At 37.5% G+C, this 23,020-nt stretch overlaps 3 protein-coding genes across 4 annotated transcripts; 2 read left to right on the top strand and 1 right to left on the bottom strand.

The window, feature by feature from the left end:
* The first annotated feature begins 8,913 nt into the window (after nucleotides 1-8,913).
* Nucleotides 8,914-16,343, top strand: LOC133742312 (separase-like). Of its 2 annotated transcripts, none has more exons than XM_062169978.1 (13): nucleotides 8,914-9,548; nucleotides 9,661-9,787; nucleotides 9,882-10,411; nucleotides 10,647-10,912; nucleotides 11,479-11,581; nucleotides 12,958-13,143; nucleotides 13,460-13,497; nucleotides 13,587-13,813; nucleotides 13,902-14,130; nucleotides 14,296-14,674; nucleotides 15,015-15,206; nucleotides 15,360-15,447; nucleotides 15,567-16,343. In XM_062169978.1, exons 4-13 carry the CDS (start codon nucleotides 10,761-10,763, stop codon nucleotides 15,824-15,826), a joined length of 1,854 nt encoding a protein of 617 aa, XP_062025962.1. In that variant the 5' UTR covers nucleotides 8,914-9,548; nucleotides 9,661-9,787; nucleotides 9,882-10,411; nucleotides 10,647-10,760; the 3' UTR covers nucleotides 15,827-16,343. The 2 variants fall into 2 exon arrangements, with proteins under 2 accessions (XP_062025962.1, XP_062025963.1); XM_062169979.1 differs by having other exon boundaries at nucleotides 8,921-9,548; nucleotides 13,908-14,130.
* A 2,827-nt stretch (nucleotides 16,344-19,170) lies between these two features.
* LOC133742313 (uncharacterized) lies at nucleotides 19,171-20,973 on the top strand. Its single transcript, XM_062169980.1, has 4 exons — nucleotides 19,171-19,224; nucleotides 19,418-19,519; nucleotides 19,594-19,964; nucleotides 20,049-20,973. Exons 2-4 carry the CDS (start codon nucleotides 19,462-19,464, stop codon nucleotides 20,211-20,213), a joined length of 594 nt encoding a protein of 197 aa, XP_062025964.1. The 5' UTR covers nucleotides 19,171-19,224; nucleotides 19,418-19,461; the 3' UTR covers nucleotides 20,214-20,973.
* On the bottom strand, nucleotides 20,658-22,536 carry LOC133742314 (uncharacterized). The gene is made up of 4 exons (XM_062169981.1): nucleotides 22,281-22,536; nucleotides 22,061-22,143; nucleotides 21,079-21,134; nucleotides 20,658-20,969 (listed from the first exon to the last, which is right to left on the bottom strand). Exons 1-4 carry the CDS (start codon nucleotides 22,450-22,452, stop codon nucleotides 20,891-20,893), a joined length of 390 nt encoding a protein of 129 aa, XP_062025965.1. The 5' UTR covers nucleotides 22,453-22,536; the 3' UTR covers nucleotides 20,658-20,890.
* Nucleotides 22,537-23,020: the final 484 nt, after the last annotated feature.

Below are 23,020 nucleotides of genomic sequence, written 5' to 3'. Positions count from 1 at the left end.
CATATATTTTCTTTCCCGTTGGTAGAATCTGCTGAAGAGTTGGCTCTATTTAAGGCAAATGCATCTGTTCTGTGAATTATGTTTATTGGGTAGATTAGACCTCACAAAAAAAAGAGAGAGAATGGGATTGATCAGAGCTCGTGAGTTGCCGTATGCATGTCTTGTGGTTGGGCCCGATCAAAGCAGCTCAAACATTGTAATTGTATGATATTGGAAATTTTGAAAATTCTTCTATACACTGGCGGTATGCATGTCTTATATGATTGACCGATCACAGCAGCTCAAACATTATAAGTGTATGATATTGGAAATTTTGAAAATTCTTCTATACACTGGCGGTATGCATGTCTTATATGATTGACCGATCAAAGTAGCTCAAACATTATAAGTGTATAATATTAGAAATTTTAAAAATTCTTCTATGCACCGGTGGTGCAAGTGACTCAGTACTTATTAGATAATCTGACTTATTGATATTTATAATCAACTTTTTTTTATTAATAACTAAAAAGTGTGTTTAATGTTTGTTGATGCTCTAAATCATCTCCCTAAGAATTCTGGTATCAAAGTAAATTCATTAAAACAAGGCACAATTAAACAGAATCCCGCCCGCACCATATACAAAGGTCCAAACTCATATGATTTGTGCTTAAATGCCACTTTGGTTTTCACAAAAACTTTAGGGTTGTCAGTTTTCCTTCGGTTGCTCCCATCCAGCAGCACCCCTGTGCCGGCACGTGCCTTTGGCCTCACCGGTGCGTGGTGGTTGTTGCCGGATGGGTGGTTGGTGCTTTCGTTATGGTTTAGCGATCCTAGCACTATAGTGGTGCTCTGGTTACGGTGTCAATTCCATAGGATCTCTGTATTCTTTTTGTGGTCAAGGTAACGGGGAAGAGCTCCTGCACATGATTTGACGGTTTTTAGATCATGGTGTTGAAGGGGGTAAGTTTCTTCTTGAGATTGGTTGCAAAGAGATATATATGGAGACTCTTGGATTAGGTTTATTGATGAGCCATTAATTTGGTGTTATTCTTAAGGACTACATTTGATATTATCAGTAGCATCTTATCGTCAATATGGTCGTGGTCTGGCTGTTTAGGGATACGGTGTTGAAAAGGGTGACATGGTTGTTTTTACTGTTGACGGTGAGAATTTATCGTGACTCTCAGGCTTAAATGCCACTTTACAGTTTGCACTTGTTATTTCTATTTATTTTTGACAGAAAAGGAGCAAATTGGCGGTTTGGAATAGATAAGTAGTGAAAACTGGAAGTAAAGAAAATACCAAGGGCTAAGTTGGGATATTTTATCAAAAAGAAAAAGTAAAGGGCACAAATTGACAATTTGTGCCAAACTAGAGGTGCAAAGTGGCATAAAAGCCATTTTGCACACAAACAAATCTAGCAAGCAGTTAAATCCGGCGAAAGAGCCGGCGGCGGCGACCCTTTGAGTTTGATCTCCACCAATACAATACAATACATACATATTATTATGACCTTTGTCGAAGGGTAACCCCACATCCGTTTTTGAAAGCATTTTCTCTCCCGCGCTAAAGCTAAAGCTAAAGCTAAACCCTAAACCAGATTTTGGCGCCATGACCTCCTCCGAAGCCGACGTTCTGATTTCCGACCTCTCCACAGGTAAAGCAGGGATTCATGGACGCATTTCGGCCTACTTGTGTTCAAAGAACCCCTCAAAAGCCGGTCCCAAAAGCAATCTCTTATTACCGATTACTACCCCTTCCTCAACCGAGCGCTTACTCTTCTCCCACGAAAGCTAGGTCATCCTTCAAAGTTGAATGAGAAATTCGCCGCCGAATGGTTCGCTGTTTACCGACTGTGCTTCGGCTGCATTGCCGTCATCTCCAGGATTCTAATGAAACCACTCCTGCTCCTTGATGAAGGGTTCAAGATGCTGCGGTGTTTCTCACGTTGGCGTCGTTGGGAGGATGGCGAGAGAGGGAGGGACTAGCAATTTTAAAGGGCATCAAGGAGATGCAACGCCTCCCTGTCAGTGTCACATCCAACTTATATTTGCCGGATTTGGATGCCGATGCCGATGATGATGCAGGGGACGCAACATTGCTTGCGAAAACGGTGTCCTTCCTGTTTGTTTGCGCGGCCAATTAAGAAGACCAGGCATCCTGACTAGTATCACCGCCTTTATCATATTGCTACCGAGTTTCAAACATGGACCAGGTAGCTAGCTAGCTAGGTTATTATTATTATTTTTTCCTTTCCTTTCCTTTCATTTTTGACATATGTGTTTTGGATGTAATTGATTGGTTGAAATATGACAGGGTATTGGATAAACATCTCCGCCAGCTCGTTCTCGAGGAGCAAGCGAGCTCTCTTATGACTGGTACCATCTTTTTAGTTGGCGAGGTTGATCAATTTGACTCCAAATTTGATCTTGCAAGCAAGTTTTGTGACCTAATTATCACCAATGTTTTAAAACGCTGAAGGCGTACCCGAGGCGTTTTCGGGAGAGCCTTGAGGCATAAGGCGTAAGCCTTTCGTATAAATCACCTATATTCATGTAATTTATACTCTTATACATACCACATTAAGAGTAACCAAAAGAACATTACTAATTGTCATTCACTCACAATAAATGAAGTACTAGAAGCATATGATTCAACAAAATTACCAACATAAAATGAAATCAAGGATTTAAAGTTCAAACACCAAAGATCAAGAAAGTTCTAACACCAAAGATCAAGAACAAATGTTGAAATCTACTTCATGCTTGGAAATCATCATCCTCATCAACTAGAAGATCACCATCCAAACTATCACCACCATCACTATCATCACCATCACAAGAGACAATCAATATCTTCCTGCTGCTATCAATTAACAGTTTAACACTCAAATTCCCAATGTGCAGCTTACCAAAAGAAAAAGAAAAAATCTCCTATTTTGATCTCTCTCCCCTGCAGCTCAAAATGAGTACTTGACTCATACACAAGAGACAATCACTCAATTAACACAACTATTATAATGATGGCATATCAATTAACACTCAATTAACATAACTATTATTATAATGATGGCATATCAATTAACACGAGACACTCATATAGTAAAGTAGTAAACCCAGACAATCATATAGCTAATCAAATATCAATTAACACAAGAGATAATCAGATAGCTACTCGGCCTCAATATAGTAAACCCAGTTCAGCCCATCTCAATATCTTCCAGCTGCTACTTCAAAAGAGGACCGAGAACAGAGCACCCAAAAAGGATGCTGGAGAAGAATCCCTTCCTGAAGAGGATCCTTCAAACCCCATTTTCAAGCCACTCCCCGAGCCTTCACCCAATAAAAAAAGATGAAGTCTTTACTCAAAACTCAAACTGAATCCAACAAAATCTGCAAAATTGACAGTAACCCACAAACAAGAATATCTGAAAGATCAAAATCTGCAAAATTGAGTAATTGACAGTAACCCACAAACTATTGCAACCAAATTAATGGGGTTGCTGGACATATATGATTTTCTAGACAAGAAAAACTCAAACCCAAGTAAATATAGACGGGAAATCGGGAATCATACCTTCAGAAGTTCAAATGGCCTGTTGCGAATCGACCTCCAATCAAGCTCAAATTGACTGCTGTGCAGAGAGGGGCAGAGGGCTGAAACCGAACTCCTAACTCGAACTCTGGGTTAGGGACTTAGGGATCGAATTTGCGAACAGAGAGGGGCAGGGGGCTGAAATCGAATTTGGGGTAGCAGTCGCGACCTAGACAGCCTTTAAACCCATTCTGTTTCAAAACGACGTCACTTCTCATTTTTTCTGCGCGTACGCCTTTCGCGCCTTGGAGGACGCCTTTCGCGCCTTGGAGAACGCCTCACCAGCGTCGTCGCCTAGCCCCTGAAACACACTCATTTTCAGGCCAGAAAATCGCTTTTTGCGCCTCAGGCGCGCCTTGAGGCGCGCTTTTTAATTCATTGATTATCACCACATCAGTCCAAGGATCTCCTCACCTAACGAAGCTATGTGATTCCCTTTATCAAATTGGTGTGCGAATGTATAGTAACAAAGAATTTAAACAGGTTGTGTGATTAGTCTCTTTTTCAATCTACTCATGCTACATAAATGCTTGTGCATTTTCCTTGAATGACTTATTGCAATACAACCAGATATAATGGTTAATAATTTATTCTGAATGGACTATATGTTACTGCTATCACAACTTCAATGCAATCTATAAGGGAAACAATAAAGATTGGCAAATTTATTTTTTGTGTTTTCTTGGAAATTGGATGTTAGATGGATATATCGGCAAGGCAGTGTTTTGATTCTCTCTCTCTTACCCATGAATGAATTAAACCAGATGATTCATTGGTCCCAATGTGAGAAGGAATTCAGAGTGCTTTTGAATCGTTCTTTCACTTCTTTGTGGCTGCTTATAGAAATTTTCTTCTCTCCTTTTTCGAGTAATTTGTTTCAGTGTCTCTCCAGGCTAATTCAGAAGCTTTGAAGTTGCATTGTCAGGCAACATGGGTTATAATCCAAGGAAAACTAAAGGAGGCAGAAAATAGATTATCAAATTATGACAGCTTGGAATTATTTGGCAAGTGGTGTGAAGCAAGTACTTTACTACTCCAAGTTCTTAGTCAATCTGAGGGTACTCATGAAGTGCGAGTTATAAGAGTAATGTTAGGTGAACCACCTTTTGGGAAACCACCTAGAGCCCACCTTAGGTGGCAACTTATGTGTCGTATCCATATCATTAAAGCATAATTTCTGATTTTTATATTTCTATGTTTTCTTAATTACAAAAATTCCTTTTTTTTTCTTTTTTACTTTCTTGATTTTGTCTAAACCCTTTTTTTTTTTTCTTTGTGATATTATCTGGGCAACGTCTTCTCTATCAGACGTTGTTTTCTTTTCTCCTCCTCTCACCCCTCCTCAACCCTCTCACCTCTTCTTCAATTGATCAACGCCTTCTCAATTTGATCTCGGTTTCCTCACAAGTATCGTCAACAAACCCTCTGCCTAAACGTGGTTAGTTTTTTTTTTTTTTTTTTTTTCTTCCTAAGTATGAAACACAAATAGCATAGCTTGTTCAAAATTAGGGTTTAGGGGGAAGTGGATTTGAATTAGGATTTGATCAACACATTCTCAGTCTGATTTTAGTTTCCTCACAAGCATTGTTAATAGAGCCTTTGCCCATTCTAATCGTGTTTCATACTCAGGAAAAAAAAAAAAGGAACTAACCACGTTTAGGCAGAGCGTTTGTTGACGATACTTGCGAGGAAACTGATATCAAATTGAGAAGGCGTTGATCAATTGAAGAAGAGGTGAGAGGGTTGAGGAGGGGTGAGAGGAGGAGGAGAAAAGAAAACAACGTCTGATAGAGAAGACGTTTGCCCAAATAATATCACAAAGAAAAAAAAAAAGGTTTAAGAGATAAAATCAAGAAAGTAAAAAAGAAAAAAGAAAAAAAGAAGGAATTTTTGTAATTAAGAAAACATAGAAATATAAAAATAAAAAATTATGTTTTAATGATATGGATACGTCACATAAGCTGCCACCTAAGGTGGGCTCTAGATGGTTTCTCAAAAAGTGGTTCACCTAGCATTACTCATAAAAGACTGGGCTGAAAAGTGGGCTGCTGAACATTTTTCTAATAGACTGCCAGGTCCCATCTCGTTGGTGGAGCAATGGGTGGAGGTAGCACCTGAGACTTTTCTAATTTTGTTTACTTACCCTGCTGTTTCTGTTTACTTACAAAGCCGTGTCTTCTTACTTACCATGCGCACCTCATTTTTCTGTCAGATTCAGGTAAAACTCGTAAAAGGTCATGAAAATGGGGATGATGTGGGCACTTTGTTAGGCAATTTGTTTCTATCTTCTAGCAAAGTATCAAGAAAGAAGATCTTGCAGCAGGTCTGACTATTTTGTGCTTTTCTTTTCACATGTAATTCATTAAATGCTTATTTACAGATTTTATTGGTTACATTGTTTGAGAGTGATATTTATCTCTCCCACGTTTATATCTTGAAAATTGAAGGAACTTCTATTTTATGTTTAAATGCAAAATGACAACCCCAACTTTTGTAAGAGAATGCAAATGATGATTAAGGATTTACTAGAGAAAGATGGCTTTGGCACACTAATTGATTGGTTAGAGGAATCAAGCTGTTTAAGACTGTGTGGAGTCAGAGGTCCAAAATACTGCACTCAATGTCTCAATGCTTGTCACAAGCACTTGAAGTTGCTTCTGGCCATCAATTAGCTGTGGCATATTGTGTACGATCACTTTGCACCGAGGAATATGAACCAAACTCAGAGGTATAATTCTAGTTTCCAAAATTAAGCAGTTTTTGCTTCAACGCTTCATACCTTCATTTTGTAGCTCACATCTAATTGAAATTAACGATATTTAACTATCTGATTGGTATTTTTGATAGAATTAATGCTTTCCTGCTCCATCCGCGAATGTTCGCTAAAGTGCGTTCACGAGATAAAGTCACCGTGGAGAAAAGTTCACGAAGTAAGTTCATCGCGAATGTTCGCTAAAAGTGTGTTCGCGAGATGACGTCACTGCTAGGAAAAGTAAGTCGCAAGTTCGCTAAGAAGTAGTGTTCGCGAATAATAGTTCGCGGAATAACTAAGTCTGTTCGCTAAAGGGTTGAGTTCGTTCGCTGTCGCGAAACTTGCTGCGGTGAAAGTCTTAACTGTGTTGAAAGATATTTTACAACCACTTGCATTACTGTTTGCTCCTCTCAAATTAAGCTAGATATTTTGTATCTAAAGTACTTTTAATCTAGTTTAATATGCTTTCCTCTTAGATATTTTGTAGGTTAATCTTGTACCCTATATAAGGAAAGTGTTGGTTGATGTAAAGATGTATGAACAAGTTCAGAAACTCAAGTACACAAGTTTGCTGGGTTAAGTTGATCTGTTCATGCTTCATTTGCTACTGCAAATTAATCAAATCAACAAGTTGTGGTTTCGAATATATTTTGTTCAAATACAAAGTAGAATTAAGCAATCAAAATTTTACAATTATATTCAACAATTTTGTTATATGCAGAAAGTGTTTCAAGATATTCAGTCTGCCCTTGTTGTGTGGTCGAGCATTCCTACTTCAGATGGCTCCATGGTGCCTGAAAATATAATGAAGATACTTTATTCTGTAATTGATTTGTTATCCCTCAAGGTATGAACCTGAAAACACATGAATGAATATATATTCTCTTTTGAAAGAAAGATTGGGGAATAATCTAAATGGTATTTTGACAAGATATTGTTTTAAAACTGACATAGGTTTTTTGTTCTTTATATACAGGGTCGCGTAGACTTTCACTGTACTATATACAAGGTTATGATTAAGATCTATACCCAGAGAGGAGTCTCGTTGAATAATTTGTTGGCCAAATTGTGGGAATCCAGAAGGATCAGTCATGCACTCTGCCCTTCTCCAGTTCAAGAGGCATTTATGAGCCTGTCACATGTTTTTGGTGAAAAATTAAAATTAACTGAGTTTTGGATAGAGTGTTTTAGTAAATCCCAGCCATTGGTAGTAGGGTTTCATAACAATTTATCATCTTCTCAATCCAATATAACAGTTCATAATGTTGAAGAAGTAACTTTTGCACTAATTTCAAGTGTAAGTAAGTCGCAAGTTTCTACCACCTGTTGTTGCCTTAATGATGTTGAATATATTTGTAAAATTTTGATTGCTTCTACTTTGTATTATTTGAACAAAATATAATCGAAACCACAACTTGTTGATTTGATTAATTTGCAGTAGCAAATGAAGCATGAACATATCAACTTAACCCAGCAAACTTGTGTACTTGAGTTTCTGAACTTATTCACTCTTTTACATCAACAAACACTTCCCTTATATAGGGTACAATATTAACCTACAAAATATCTAAGATGAAAGCATATTAAACTATATTAAAAGTACTTTAGATACAAAATATCTAGCTTAATTTGAGTGGAGCAAACAGTAATGCAAGTAGCTGTAAAAATATCTTTAACCGCAGCTAAGACTTTCATCGTAGCATGTTTCGCGATAGCGAACATACTCAACCTTCGCGAACAGACTTAGTTATTCCGCGAACTGTTATTCGCGAACACTACTTCTCAGCGAACTCGCTTCCTACTTTTCCCCGCAGTGATGTCATCCTCGCGAACGCACTTTTAGCGAACATTTGCGACGAACTTACTTCACGAACTTTTCTCCGCAGTGACCTCATCTCGCGAACGCACTCATCTCGCGAACGCACATTAGTGAACATTCGCGGATGGAGCAGGAAAGCATTAATTTTATAAAATGATGCAATCACTATATTTTATTTGTTACTCTTCTTGTAGGTTTATGAATTTGGTTCTTACCTAGCTGGATATATGCGCTACGATTTGTGTGAAAAATTGGTTTCAAATGGGCGTTCAATTGAGGTATACATAGTTATGATTTCAGTTTTTTTAATTAAATGTAAATATCTTCATTTTCCCTTAATTACTGGAATATGCATTAATTTTGGGAACTCTGCTTATTTATTTAATTTTTAGGGCAACGGAAGACTAATCCATTGATCGAAATCATGACGACCTCACTCGGTCAAGCATGAAGGGTACAAGCACCCCTCATATTACAATGCAAGCTCAGTAGAGTACTAAAATCCAAACCAGAAACTCCAAAAAAGACTAAAATCCTAAAGGAACTGCTGAAAATAAAATACATAATTGAAAAAACTCCCTAACCCTACACTACCCTAGAATGGAACCACTGGTCTAAACATTTTGACGCCTAAGACCCAATTGGTGTACGTCGCAACACTCAACACAGCCACAGCAACATTCGAGGAAACAATACACAGGATAAAGAGCAGGATAGGCCACTTCCCAGAAATCCCAAAACCAAGTGTTGGAGGAAAGGGGAACTGAACCAAATAGGCCCAGTTCACCAGCCTGCATCTGCAGCCCAGATCGGTAGAGGCCCAACAGCCCACTACCCAAACCCCCAGATCGACCGGTTCTGGCCTTTCAGAAAAAACCCCCCTTGGATCTAACTTGAGACCACCTGCAATCGAAAGAAGAAGACAAGATCCTACGCACGAAGCCTCCGGTGAAGCTCTTCACGCCTCCACCTGCAATTCGATGCCCTCCGATCAACGTCACAAAGCACCACCAAACGTCGCCCGTGCCTTCAAACCCTAGCACTAGATCGAAATCCCTGCCGCTGTCCACGTACCCGAAGAGAACGACGCCGTAAGACGTCCTCTGGCAGGACGCCGCCGCCCTGCTGCACGAAACCCTATATTGAGCTCCGAACTCTGCTTATTGAGTGTGTTTCATATGTGTTAATACTATTTAGGCTCTTCCGTATGCAACTACCGCTTACGAGTAACAGAAATTTCCATGGTCTTTTGAAGGGAATCACGTGCTAGTCTGTAGATCAGTTGCCAGTGAACTATATATGGTCCTTTGATAATAATTCATGTGACTTGGACATCTGCTATATCAGCCCCTGGAATGCACTTCAGTGCTATCTTGACTCTTGAGAGCATGCATTCTTCAGGTTCTTCTTTACCTTGTTTAAACTCGAAAGTTTAAAAATTTGAAAGTTCAAGAGTGACCCTTTTTTTCACTAAAATCTGATACGGAATTTGGATTTTTCATGTAATCTGCAGGTAGGGGTTATCCATGAAATACTGGGAAATGGAGCTGAGGCCGAATATTTTTTTGGATCGGGGAAAAAGTCTTTCCTGCTCACATAGCTCGACTCTTTTTAACATTGTTTTTCTTCTTCTTTTTTGGGTAATAACAACAAACTACTATTTCTTTATGCAATTATTATTACAAACAGCTTGTTGTTTTCCACTTCTAATCCATCATTTTCAAATGTCTTTAGGAGAACTATACCATAAGAAGCAGCGTTGGGCTTCAGCAAAAAAGGAACTTCAAAGTTCCAGGCTCAAAATGCATAGTGATACTTGAAGTAACTGTTACACATAATCTTGCTGATTTATACCAAAGCCCCATCCATCAGTGAAATTGAGAGTGCATCTGCAGAGAAATTATCTACTGATCTCTACAAAGAAACTCTAGCCAAGCTACATACTTCTGAGTGGAAAAAGTCTATTGCTTGTCTTGAAGAACAAGATGGTACTATTTTAGTCAAAGATGGCAATTCACAACTTGAAGGCAGTATTGAGTGCAATTTTCCCAATACATTGTGTAAGAAGGAATTTCCCTGGGATTTGGATTTGCAAAACTGTGTAGTATCATTTGGGGGTGATGTACCATGCATATGCAAAGCAATGGGGTGTTGGCATTGTCTTACAGGGAAAGTAACAAAATCTGGCTTAGTGACTGACTCTATAAAGTTGAAGTGGGAACTAGTACACCGTCGTCTTTCACTCAAGCTGCTCACAGGATTAGGTCTGTATATTTATTCTTTCATATTGGCAATTTTACTGCAAATCACTGACATTTGTTTGAAAAGCATTGGCACATTTACTGCTAGGTTTGGTCTTTTTAGCTGCAAAGCATTTCTACTTTTGAAGTACAATTATTGGTAATTCTAGTGTAAAGCATTAGAATGAAGGGGTAAATCATGCAATCCAATCCGTTGGGCTTCACTTTTTATTTTGTTTTCTCTAATCCTTCCAACCAGGAATATGAGGGCCAAATTCATGAAGCATGTGAAATTATATTTCAAAGCATATCAGTATTAGTTGGACCAAACCCATTTTGTCGCGCAAGCAAATCAACTTTCTTGCCTGATACGATGGGAAAGGAAATCAGTGCTCAGCGGAAACATATAAACCTATATCATCTAATGGGAAGGGAAATCCCAGGAGATATGCTCAATGTTGAGCGTGCTGTAATACTTTACAACCTATGTTGGTTGTCTTTGAAGGACCGTAAGAAGGATACCAGGTACTTAAAGAAATTTTTATGCTGTTTTTTTATATATTATTTTTTTATATATCTTTTTAGAGTAGTTTTGAAAAATTCAGTAGCTTTTATTGGTTAGGCAATAAGAATCAGAAAAAAAAAATATATAAGAAGGATAAAGCACTGAAGCAGAGGCCAAATGCTTCTTCCAACAGTGGTGGATTACAGGAATAAGTACTGCCCCCCTTTTTTTTTTCTTGATTTTTGATGTGATGCTGTTAGTAGCAGCATTGATTCCAAGAACCCAAGGTGCCCATGTAGAATCACTACAGTGAAAGATCGGTGTTGGTTGCTAGAGTCGTGCTGTAACTTTTAAGTAGCATTATGATTTTAACTTGAAGTTGGTATCTTTAAATGAGGGAAAAAAAAAATATATGCCATGCTACTTCTGATTTCTGAAGAATAGAATGCAAACTGACCCAAGTTCTATGATGAAAAACCCTGTTCTGTTTTGGTTGGCTTAGTTTATTGTTGTCACAATTTCCTATTGTCTTGAATATCATTTTTCTACCAGAGTATTGCCTGACACATACTGACATATGCAACAGCAATAATCCCCATGTGCTGATTGATATTCCTATATCAAAACTAGTGTCTTGGTTGATGCTTTTATTCGTCCTCTGCCGTGAGGTTCCTGCACTTTTTCAGAAGGTCAAACTTTTCTTGCTTTCTGATTTTTTCTTATAAAATCATGTTGTTATCTTTTCATCTTCAGTTGTAGTATTATCACTGATATGCTGATGCAGGACAAATAAGGAGAATTCTATAGAACAAGGTTTTCTCCATAGAATCTTGGGATTTTATAGCCAAGAGGTCTAGCTGTTTAAGAATTATAGAGGGACTGTAGAGAATCAAGAAAATAAATGGATACATCTACTAGCATCATACCAATAGCGGTCTAGGCATCACACCTAACATTTACGTGGCACTACACGAAACTGGAGAGAAGCAAAAGCTTTTGATTTTATTACGTCAAGTTTGAACTGAAAATTAAAGATTACAGTTGCCTTTTTTCTTTTCCTGTCAGTTAGGGGTCTCACGGCCCATTATGGCTTGAATTTAACGTCAGGTCCTGAACTCCTGATTATAGTCTCAATAGTAATGTTTGTATGGTAATCAAATGCATAAAGGACAACTCTGGAGAGTCTTATTCTCCACAACTTTGACTGGAATCACATTAAATTTATGATAATTGTTATAACTTTTAATCAATGGAGGTGCATTTTATGTTGGGTTTCTATAATCCCATCCAAATCATGCAGTCCAGAAAGGTGCTTGATAGAAGAATGCTACAGAATTATTGAACATAAGAATCTGGCCTAATTTCACATATCCTATGTTCTTTTACTCAATATTATGATTTAATGGGATATCTATCTTTCTGCTTAGAAATCTGAGACTGATCTTTCCTGTGGCTATATAAGTGATACATAATTAACGTTTGAAAATATTTTCTGGTCAAACCAACTTTGAATTCTTTAAAGATTGTGAGGAGTAATTTGGAGTTTTTCTGGATGAATTAATTTTTTTTTACTTGAGTATAGGAGAATTGCTTGAGTTTGTAGGTGAAGCTGCATCTTATATATAAGGCAAAAAAATCTACTTGTAACTTTAAAGTTTAAACATATGGAATCGGTTCATGATCTATGTCAAAAAAATCTGCATTAAAGTTGAGTTTATATGGATTTAACACTTGTAACAACTGAAATTATTTTCCAATGTTTTGATCTTTGTAGATTTTTTTCTAATAGTTGATTTTCGTAGCCCCTTTTCCAACAGTTGCACTTTTTTTTTCTTTTTCTTTTTTATTGCTTTCCTTATATGGACTTTGTTCCCAAAGCTACTATTATAAAGTAATGTAAATATTCCTTTCAATAAAAAAAAAAAGTAATGTAAATATTTGAATGCAATACTTTAAAGATCTAGTGTTGCAAAGGGGATTGTGAAAATCGCCTCCCTTTATATTCTTCTGTTTATTTTCCATGCCATGGCTTGGTGAATGATATATTGAATTTTGTTTTCAACAGGTTTCGAGATTGCTGGCTGCTATTTTCTCACTGTCTACCTCAAGTGTGCTTGAAGCTCCATTGTCAACTTCTTGCAAAGATCTCTGTGGACGTCATTGGGTTTGTTTTTTTCATCAAGCTTCACTTGGAATTCAGTTTAATTACCAGTTTTCCATGAAAGAAGTCCAGCAGGGTACAGACACTAAGGTATGTATGTACACTTCAATTCTGTCTATTACTCTAATTTTCTTAGCAACTAATCAATCTTCATGCTTATTACTTAAAAGATTTGGAACTTGGGTGAAATACTGAAGTTATTTGATTCTCTCCTCTCAATGTTTGTTCCCTTTACTAGTATGGTCTTTAATTGGTTTCAAGTTTTCTAATGGTTTATCCTTTACTCTGCTGATTAGCATGTAGATTCCCGATCTAGAATGTCATAGTTACTAAGAAAACCAAATGTTACTTTCTTTTATGTAAAACTGCATTGTAATAAATTAATGTAATGAAATCTTTATTTCAGGGTTCACACATGGCATCAGGAGCACAGAGTTTACCTAGGTAATTTGTGTTACTTTAGAGAATAAAGTTCATCATGTGGTGAAGCCATTCTCACATGGTTTTTCCCCTTCTGTTCTTACATCATGCAGGCTTGCACCAGAATCTATTCTAAACCTTAAAGACTTTGTAAAAGAATTTTTTGAAGGCCTTCCTGGCACCACAGTCATCTGTCTAAGTTTACTTGGCTGCCCATATACTAGTATGTTTCAGGAATTATTGTCTTGTTCATCTGCTCCTGCATGGATTATGGTGTCTCGCTTAAACCCTAAGAATCTTCCTATACATATTCTTCTGCCGGTGCATTCAGTACCAGGAGGTAATTTGTTTACATGAATTCTGAAATTCACAGCTCTCGTAGATTATAATATCTGATGTGTGAGTTCTACTTGCTATTCTTAATGGAGATTCAGATGGTGTTACAAATTCTGGTGGGAATGATGGTGGTCAGTGGCGCTGTCCATGGGGTTCCACTGTGGTTGATGATGTAGCTCCGAATTTTAGAATGCTATTGGAGGAGAATTTCAATTTATCAAATTACGAGTTAGCTTCAAGTCCTGCTGAAAAGAAAGATCATATATATAATGTGTGGGAAGCGAGACGGAGGATTGATGATCGCCTTTGTACATTGCTGAAGTGTGTTATACTCTCCTCCTCTCTATGTAATTTTGGTCTTCTACTATATTTTATTTTTAGTTAACAAGTTCAAATTCTGTTTTGCCAAAAAAAAAAATTAAACAGTTTTCAATTCTGATAATTATATATCAATTGGCACTCATTAGTTACATCTTCATGCACCAGAAACTTGGAAGATTCATGGTTTGGTAGTACTTTGAAATATGTGCTTCTTGGTGAAGTGTCCAACTGCAAGGATCTGGACACGTTATGTGAGAACCTTGTGAGGAAATTGAAATCTCAATTCACGGACATAGATTCTAGTCTTCTGAAAGTCATCGTCCTAGGGGTGTCCAAATATGGATTTAAAGGAGGCACAGAACAAGTTATGTTGGAGTTTTGCCTTAAGAAAGGTTGTTTCTTTAGTGATGTTCATTTCAAGGATGACCATTGTGCTGATGAATTGCGTGGCTTTGCTTCCAAACTACATGAAGCAGTGAAGAAGGTCAAAGGCTTTAATAGAATTATAAAGCCGACAATCTTAGTCCCAGACTTTGACGTCCAGGTATGTTTTTGGTTTATATGTTTTTTCCTAATATTTTATAGATATTAAGTTTCTAAAGTTTTGAAGATAAATGTTTTTGTTGTTTCAATTGTAAAGCTGACTATATAATGTATCAATTAGTATTTAAACATCCTATTAGGCTTTCCTTTAGATATGTATGCTCCCATGTTGTTTCATCTACGTTTTTGAATCTATGGTCCTTAATTTGGCTTGTTTCCCTTCATGCTATCGAGTCAGTTTAAACATTGGCAAATTTATGGATCAGAAGTTCAGAACCTATACCCTTTCCAATTTTTCGAACCATAAGTTAAACAAGTTGATTGCTGGTTAATTATTGCAGATGCTTCCTTGGAATTTACCGGTACTAAAGAACCAGGAGGTTTATCGCATGCCATCAGTTTGGAGTATATTGGCAGCATATAGAAATGAGCGCAAGATCAATCCTTTGGATGCCTATTATTTGTTCAACCCTGATGATAGCCTGAATTGCAAACCCGATTTTGACAAATTGTTTAGAGATAATAAGTTGAAGGTATCCTGGTTGCTATTTCTGTTACTATAGTACCACTTGCATCTTTGTTGTATATTCCTCACCAATTTGTTCAGAAATTACATGCATGAGCATCTGACACACACATACAGGTTAAGGTTCTATATAGTAATTTTCATTTGAATTACTGTACAGGGGAAGGTTGGACATGCACCCCCAACTGAAGAACTGGCAGCAGCTTTGGAAAGCAGGGATCTCTTCATATATATAGGCCATGGAGATGGTATGTTTGATATACTTATTGCTTGTCTGATTGTTCTATCTATCAGTTACTTCTGGCTAATTATTTGAATAACAAGTTTCCCAAGCATCAATGTTTTATGTGTATGTGCTTTCATACAGGGTCGTTATATATTCCTAATGATAGGATCGAGAGACTCCGAAACTGTGCTGGGGCTTTCCTAATGGGATGCAGTAGTGCTTCTTTGAAACTAGATGGGTGTTATTTCCCACGAGGTCCTCCCCTATCGTATCTGCTTGCCGGTTCTCCTGTCATTTTCGGCAATTTATGGGAATTAACAGGCCTTGACATTGATAAATTTACACATGCTATGCTTGTCTCTTGGTTTAAAGATAGGTCTTACCCTAAAGATTGCGATTAGAGGCTAATGATTGGAACATGCATGAGTCGAGCCCCTGATAAGTGCAGTCATTTTCCTTGCTTGGTTGGGGCATCACCGGTCTGTTAAGGAGTTCCAACAGAACTCAAAGGAACTATGGAAGTAGCCACTCCTAGCACTGAGCTAAGCCCAACAACCTGCCTTGGGAAATAATTAGATGATGTACATGAGTGTAGCATCTCAGATTGAATATGAGATCAAGCCGATTGTTCTTCTGCAGGCTATACCACTTGGAGGATTTTGAGATCAAGCCGGTGGATGAATCAGAATTAATCGAAGCATTAGAGTCAATGAAAGTAGTTGATGGAAGAATTGACTCTGAGAACATAACATCATAAGCAAACCCATCACATTATTTTTTAGCCTCCAAGTGTAAAAAGTAGAATACATCAGCAGAGGTGTCTCAAATTGTTGTGCTCTGTTTAAAATTGAAGATTTCCCAAAAAACAGAAAATCGGATAAAAGAAAAATATTGAAGGCCGACTTTTCAGCAAACGAACATTTTTGTTTTTTTATTTGGTGACACAGCAAACTGATTGCAACCGCTATGGATTCACATAGCATCACTTCTACATGGGTCACATATTGAACGACAATCCATCACCGTCATCTTTTCTCTGGCTGTTCTAATGTCTCACAACCATTATTTGGACCTAACCACCGCACCAATATTGTTTATTTTCCATCAGTGTCATTTTGATACCCTTGAATTTTAATCTGGTTTTCATGATGACAAAAGCAATCCTATCCCCCACTTCTAATAGAGCATATCCACCCACATACTTACAGTGTACACGAGCAGTCTGTTCTTTAATATCGTTCACATCAAACCTTAAGAAAACCTTGAAAAAACTTGGGGAGTGACGGGTAATTGTCACCAAAATAAGGCCTACTGGACAGTATGTTCAAGCAAGTAAAACCAGTCATGGACAAACTTATAAGCACTTTATCATTGTCAAAACATGCTAAACACATACTAGATAGATGTCTAAGGATGGTTACCAAACAAATTAAAAACATAACAGTATTACTAAAGGTAATGTTTGGTTTCCCATTTACTATGAAAAATATGAACTCAGATGTTTTCACTGCAAAAGAACAATCATACATGAGAACTGGCTGAAGAGTTACTCTTCCTTGAACCTCTTCTCCACTTCCTCCAACCTTTCAATATCCTTGTAGTACTTGTCAATGCACCTGTGCAAAGATTTTTACATCATTTTTAACCACAATAAATCAATTAGGGGCTCAGAAGTTCCATTTAAGAGAAAAGATAAGGGCATATGATAGCTAACCAACATACCAGTAGAGAAGACATGCTGCAGAGCAGAGAATTACATTCTTTTGAGCCTTGTATTAATCATTCATTCCTTTAGTTAGTTTCAGCTTCAGTAAAATTTGTAGTGTCGAGCAGAATAATTCTGCATGACATCTGCATGCATGACATATTATTCTGTGTCAGGTCAAGAATAATGTTATTTAGAATGAAAGAATCAGAACTCACATATTTCAATATTCATGATTGATACAGGGCTAAGAGCATCAAACAATAATGAAGTCAATACTGGGCTGGTCAATACTGAGCATCAAACAATATTCTAGATCCACATAGGTACATAATGCACGGTAGTGTGTATTGTGATTTATCAAAATGTGGGAAGCCTTGTATGACTGAGGAGGCATCACAAAAACAGCCTTGTTGTTGATGACTTTAATATCAAAAGGAAAGGAGGGGTTGTTTTACAGAAGAAGCAGGTAGAGCAGATGAAGACTCTGATGATGATTTTTTCGACGAACATGTTGTGTAGAGGATAGATTTAACCGATGAAGAAATTTTGGAGATATGTATGGCGGATAAGCACGAAATGCACGATCATAAGAAATGTATGGAATTACAGGAAAAGGCTCTGAGCGGGGAGTATATATGCATCTCAGAATCCAGCTGATGTGAGTTTTCACTCCCTTTTTTCTATTTCTACAGTTATTTGTTGGCTTGAATCTTTCTTAACTATTCCACTCGTTCTTCTACATGCTATACCTTTCGATTGGGCCTAGGAGGACTTTGAGATCAAGTCGATGGATGAATTAGAGTTTGAGGAATTATTAGATTCAATTAAAGTAGTATCACGAGTTAATGGAAGATATGAGTGTGTAGATGCATCAACGTACAAATAGCAGCCGTCACGAGGGAGGTGGCTTTTTTTTTAGTTCAATCTGGTTATTGGTTCTTTTGGTTTTTAGTTAACTTGACATTTGAATGAGAACTCCGTTTTCCAAATGTTTATGGTGATGAATGTTTATTTTCTTCAATCCACATGCACAATTATCATATTTGTCGATCAACTTTATATAATGGTTGAATTTATTGCAGTTCATATTTTCAACCCATTTGTTTATATTTTCTCCAATCATATTATAAAATTTTCTTCAATCCACAAGCATAATTATCATATTTGTTTGTTGAATTGCAGTTCATGTGAATTTATTGCAGTTCATATTTTCAACCACATTGTGAAAATATAAATAAATATGATAAATATGCATGCGGTTGAATTATATAATTTGTCCTGCAATTCATATTTGTTGATCAACAATTCAATCCACATTGCAGTTCATAATTTTCTACCTCTCCATGGACATGCCCAAATTTATGAACACATTGTGACTTTGCTATGTCGATTCACGGATTTAAGAATGTTTTCCCCCTCTTAGATTCTTGTGTGAATCAATCATCATGTTACTTAGCGGACATTCTTACTACCATAATACAAAAACATTCCTAAATCTGTGAATCTTATTATGTGACATTCCTACTAAAATAGCAATAGTAAGGCAACTCCTTAAAATGACTATGAAATAGCAGTCATTAAAATGGTGTAAAAACAAACATTCTTCATCATCATATAACATTCATGAACCTTACTAAACACACAAATTTCAGTAAATTCGCGATGTGAGAGATCTCACCAGTGTAATACATTCTCGAGCTAAAAAGCTATCAATTCCCTAGCAGATTAACTGTCTCTCTCTAAGATTAACATCAGTCATACAACCTCTGGCAGCCAAGTGCTGATGTAAGTTTTTCTCGTTTGTTTGTTTGTTTTTTTTGAAGGGAAAAATGAAAAAAAAAAAAATCTATGCTGAAATTCTCATTTTTGTTTGAACAAAGACAGAAAGCCCGATTATGGTATAGGAAGCCCAACACGGACGGGCCAAGCCCAACGTATGGCCACCAAAGAAAGGCGTTTTACTCAATTCGAAGGGTATTTGTGGAACTGCATTTATCTAATTGATAGCGAAGCCAGCAGCAACCAAAAAAGCCTAGAGAGAGCATCCCCTCCATCTCTCTGCGTTCGGTTTTTTGACGATCGTAACCAACAGTAAGTCTCCTCTCCCAATGGTAACTGCATTCTCATTGGAAAACTTCACTTTCTAGTTTATAAGCATTCAGTTAGTTTTAGAAATCTCAATGTGCATTTTCTGTATTCAACTAATGGGCAGCAATGTTGGGTTTAGGTTAACAGGTATTTCTGTGCTATCTCACGTATTTTTTGTTTTTTTCTTTCCTTCTAGAGTTGGTACCAAATTAAATCGGGAGTTAGCTACAAAAGGCACGAATGGCATCAGAAGTTTGTTGTTTGATTCAAGATCTAAATCTTAATGATCACTCTATTGGTACATCTCAAGTTCAATATGCTTTTGTTTATGAGATTGTTGTTGGGGTTAGTTTGGCCTAACTCCTGTAACAGTTACCACAGGAGCTTCTGTTGTGGAAAAGGATGATGTTTTGAAGGGGGGTTTTGGTGGGAGTAAAGCGTATGGTGATTTATCAAAATGTGGGAAGCCTGCTATGACTGAGGAGTCATCACAAAAGCAACAGCCTTCTGACATTGATGAAAGTAATATCAAAAGGAAAGGAGGGGTTGTTACAGAGGAAGATATAGCAGATGAAGATTCTGATTATGATTATGATTTTTTTGATGAACGTGTCGTGAAGAGGTCTGATCCAACTAAGGAAGAAATCTTGGAGATTATGGCGTACGAGCACGATCATAAGAGATGTATCGAATTACAGGAAAAGGCTTTGAAGGGGGAGTATGCATCTCAGAATCCAGCTGATGTGAGTTTTCACTTCCTTTTTTCTACTTCTACAGTTATTTGTTGGCTTGAATCTTTCTTAACAATTCTACTGGTTCTTCTACAGTCTCCACTTTTCAATTGGCCCTGGGAGGAGGAATTTGAGAGCAAGCCGATGGATGTATCAGAGTTGGTGGAAATATTAGATTCATTGGAAGTATTAGGAGAAGTTGATGGAACATATGAGTGTCTAGATGCAGCCTTCAGGGAGGGGGTTGGCTTTTTTAATTGAGCAGAGTTCGATCTGGTTATTGTTTCTTTTGGTTTTTAGTTAACTTGACATCTGAATGTAGAACTCTATATATATCCAAAAGCAAAAAAAAAAAAAAAAAAAAGAAGTTTTCAACTCTGGTAAGTGGTAACTATGTATCAATTGGCACTCATTAGTTACATCTTCATGCACCAGAAACTTGGAAGAATCATGGTTTGGCAGTACTTTGAAATATGTGCTTGGTGAAAGTGTCCAACTGCAAGGATCTGGACCCGTTCTGTGGGAACCTTGTGTTCTTCTGAAAGTCATCGTCCTTGGGGTGTCCAAATATGGCTTTAAAGTAGGCACAGAACAAGTTATGTTGGAGTTTTGCCTCAATAAAGGTTCTTTAGTGATGTTTAATTGTCACCAAAATAAGGCCAATTGGATTGTATGTTCAAGCAAGAATCATCAACACACCAGTCATGGACAAACTTTTAAGCACTTTATCATTGTCATGGTTTTCATATGAAGTGGATCGAGCTACCAGGATAACAGGCTAAAACACATACTCGAGAGATGTCTACGGATGGTTACCAAACAAATTCAAAATATTACAGTATTACTAAAGGTAATATTGGTTTCCCATTTACGACGAAAAATATGAACTCAGTTGGATCCACTTCAGACGAACAAATACATGAGAACTAGCTGAACAGCTACTCTTCCTTGAACCTCTTCTCCACTTCCTCCAACCTTTCAATATCCTTGCAGTACTTACAGATGCGATAGATGCACCTGTGCAAAGATTTTTTTTACATCATTTTTAACCGCAATAAATCAATTAGGGGCTCAGAAGTTCCATTTAAGAGAAAAGATAAGGGCATTTGATAGCTAACCAACATACCAGTAAAGAAGACATGCTGCAGAGCAGAGAATTACATTCTTTTGAGCCTTGTACATCTGCATGACATATTATTGTGTCAGATCAAGAATAATGTTATTTAGAATGGAAGAATCAGAACTCACATATTTCAATATTCATGATTGATAGAGGGCTAAGAGCATCAAACAATAATGAAGAAAATAGTGGGCTGATCAACTCTTTAATCATCAAAGAAAATGGCAAACGATAACTACATTAAGCTATGTGAATGGAGGTGGTAACTACAGTTGCCGGTCATGAATGGTTTCACTTTCAAAGGACAACGACAACGTAGGTCGCACAAATGCATTGCCTTCTAACTCCAGCATATGGTGGCCACTATAGTCGGACAGACTAAAACCTTGCTCCAGCCCAAATCACTCAGAAAATCCTACTTAACCACATAAACCCCCAAGTTCACATCTTAAAACCTAAACAGACAGAAAAGCACTCAGGTAAGAACCTTTGGGTCTTTCACAAAAGTTCACCCAACCAAACAGTGAGCTTGGCTTAACCGTGTGCATAAGATTACGAAAACAAAACTTTCTGAAACTCATCTAAATTGAAGCTACAGCCAATACTTCCAACAAGAATACTCCATATGAGCAAACCCTTTCGTCCGCACTGATCCTCAATAACCCATACACAAAGCAAGTCCAGAAAAATAAGCCAAGCAGAAATCCATTCAGAAAGAAACAGTTATGAGACTCCAGGATTTAAGTCATTTAACAGAAAAATCATAAAGAACATTCGATACAAACCCAGCAATCTAACACCATCAAGTAGGAATGCTATAGAAACACTGAAATTAAGTGACTAATTAAACAAACAGAATTTCGTAAATGCTATCATATCCTACCTTTCGGTTTCCCTAATATGCATGAGCAAGATCAAGATCAAATTTCTAAGAAAATTGAAGAAAAAAAAAAAAAAAAAAAAAAAAAGTAGTTGGGAAGAAACTGACGGATTTCTCAAAGCGGTCGCGCTCAGCAGCAGTGCAGATGTCTGAGGTGCACATCAAGCGATGCTCCATCTTCCAGTAGATATCTACACAAAGCAAAGCAAAGCAAGCAAAATCAATCTCCAATTCAAATCTCTCATGCCTAAGAAATCAGAAATCCCTAAAATGCAGATCGTCGGGAAAAAACTGCGGAAATGAAAACAAACGGGAGCAAAGATCGAACCGAGGAGCTGGAATCCGGCGAAGGGGACGACGAAGAGCGCCGGCTGAAGAATGAGAGAGATCAAAGAGACGAGGCGGTTCTTCAAGAGCTTGGGCGCCGGGAGAGTTAGCAGAAGGGCTACGGCCGCCTCTGCCGCCACCACGTACGTCAGTATCATCCACTGCAACGCCATTTTCCGATTCACACCTCTTTGACGAATTCGATTTTAGTATCTTTGGATTTCTTAGCTTCTTCTTTTGCTTCTGCAGCTACTTGTCTTAATTACCAAGGAAAGCATCGATCAATCTGATGTCGGTTGGATTGGATCAATTTCTCGCAGGCCCAATATCAACACCTTTGGGGCCTTGCAAAATTGGTGCACCAAAAGCCCCAATCTAATTTTATATCCAAGGCATTTGGGTTCATGTCAATTGGCTGAAAGCCTTTTCACTATATAGGTCCAAGTCCCTCGTTGCTACAGTAGCGCAGAGAAAATAAACAGCATCTTCAATAACAAGTTGAGTAGCAATGGAGTACGTGTTCCCAAAACAACATATTTATGTTTATGTTTGTGTTTGTGTTAGGTGAATCATTTTTGTCCCTAAATATGAAACTGACTGATTAGTCGTGATGCACACTGTGATTAATTATTAATAATGTTCAAATTTGGCTCCAAATGAAGGAAGATGATGTCCTCATCTAGATATACATATCATATCATTTTGGAGAAAAAAACAAAGAGAATAAGAGAAAACAATTTA

Source organism: Rosa rugosa, chromosome 4 (assembly GCF_958449725.1).
Source record: "Rosa rugosa chromosome 4, drRosRugo1.1, whole genome shotgun sequence".
Lineage (NCBI taxonomy): Eukaryota > Viridiplantae > Streptophyta > Magnoliopsida > Rosales > Rosaceae > Rosa > Rosa rugosa.
The sequence above is the reverse complement of the archived record's forward strand: the minus strand, read 5'-3'. Positions and strand labels throughout refer to the sequence as shown.

Bases quoted from the DNA above. Each gene is read 5' to 3' on its own strand.
- LOC133742312 (XM_062169978.1), top strand. From the start codon at position 10,761: ATGGGAAAGGAAATCAGTGCTCAGCGGAAACATATAAACCTATATCAT. The intron at 11,582-12,957 runs GTCAAACTTTTC...TGTTTTCAACAG, and splicing joins TTCCTGCACTTTTTCAGAAG to GTTTCGAGATTGCTGGCTGC. The intron at 14,675-15,014 runs GTATGTTTTTGG...TAATTATTGCAG, and splicing joins TCCCAGACTTTGACGTCCAG to ATGCTTCCTTGGAATTTACC.
- LOC133742314 (XM_062169981.1), bottom strand. From the start codon at position 22,452: ATGGCGTTGCAGTGGATGATACTGACGTACGTGGTGGCGGCAGAGGCG. The intron at 22,144-22,280 runs GTTCGATCTTTG...TGCTTTGTGTAG, and splicing joins CGCCGGATTCCAGCTCCTCG to ATATCTACTGGAAGATGGAG. The intron at 20,970-21,078 runs GTATGTTGGTTA...ATCTTTGCACAG, and splicing joins GCAGCATGTCTTCTTTACTG to GTGCATCTATCGCATCTGTA.
- LOC133742313 (XM_062169980.1), top strand. From the start codon at position 19,462: ATGGCATCAGAAGTTTGTTGTTTGATTCAAGATCTAAATCTTAATGAT. The intron at 19,520-19,593 runs GTACATCTCAAG...CTCCTGTAACAG, and splicing joins TCTTAATGATCACTCTATTG to TTACCACAGGAGCTTCTGTT. The intron at 19,965-20,048 runs GTGAGTTTTCAC...GTTCTTCTACAG, and splicing joins CATCTCAGAATCCAGCTGAT to TCTCCACTTTTCAATTGGCC.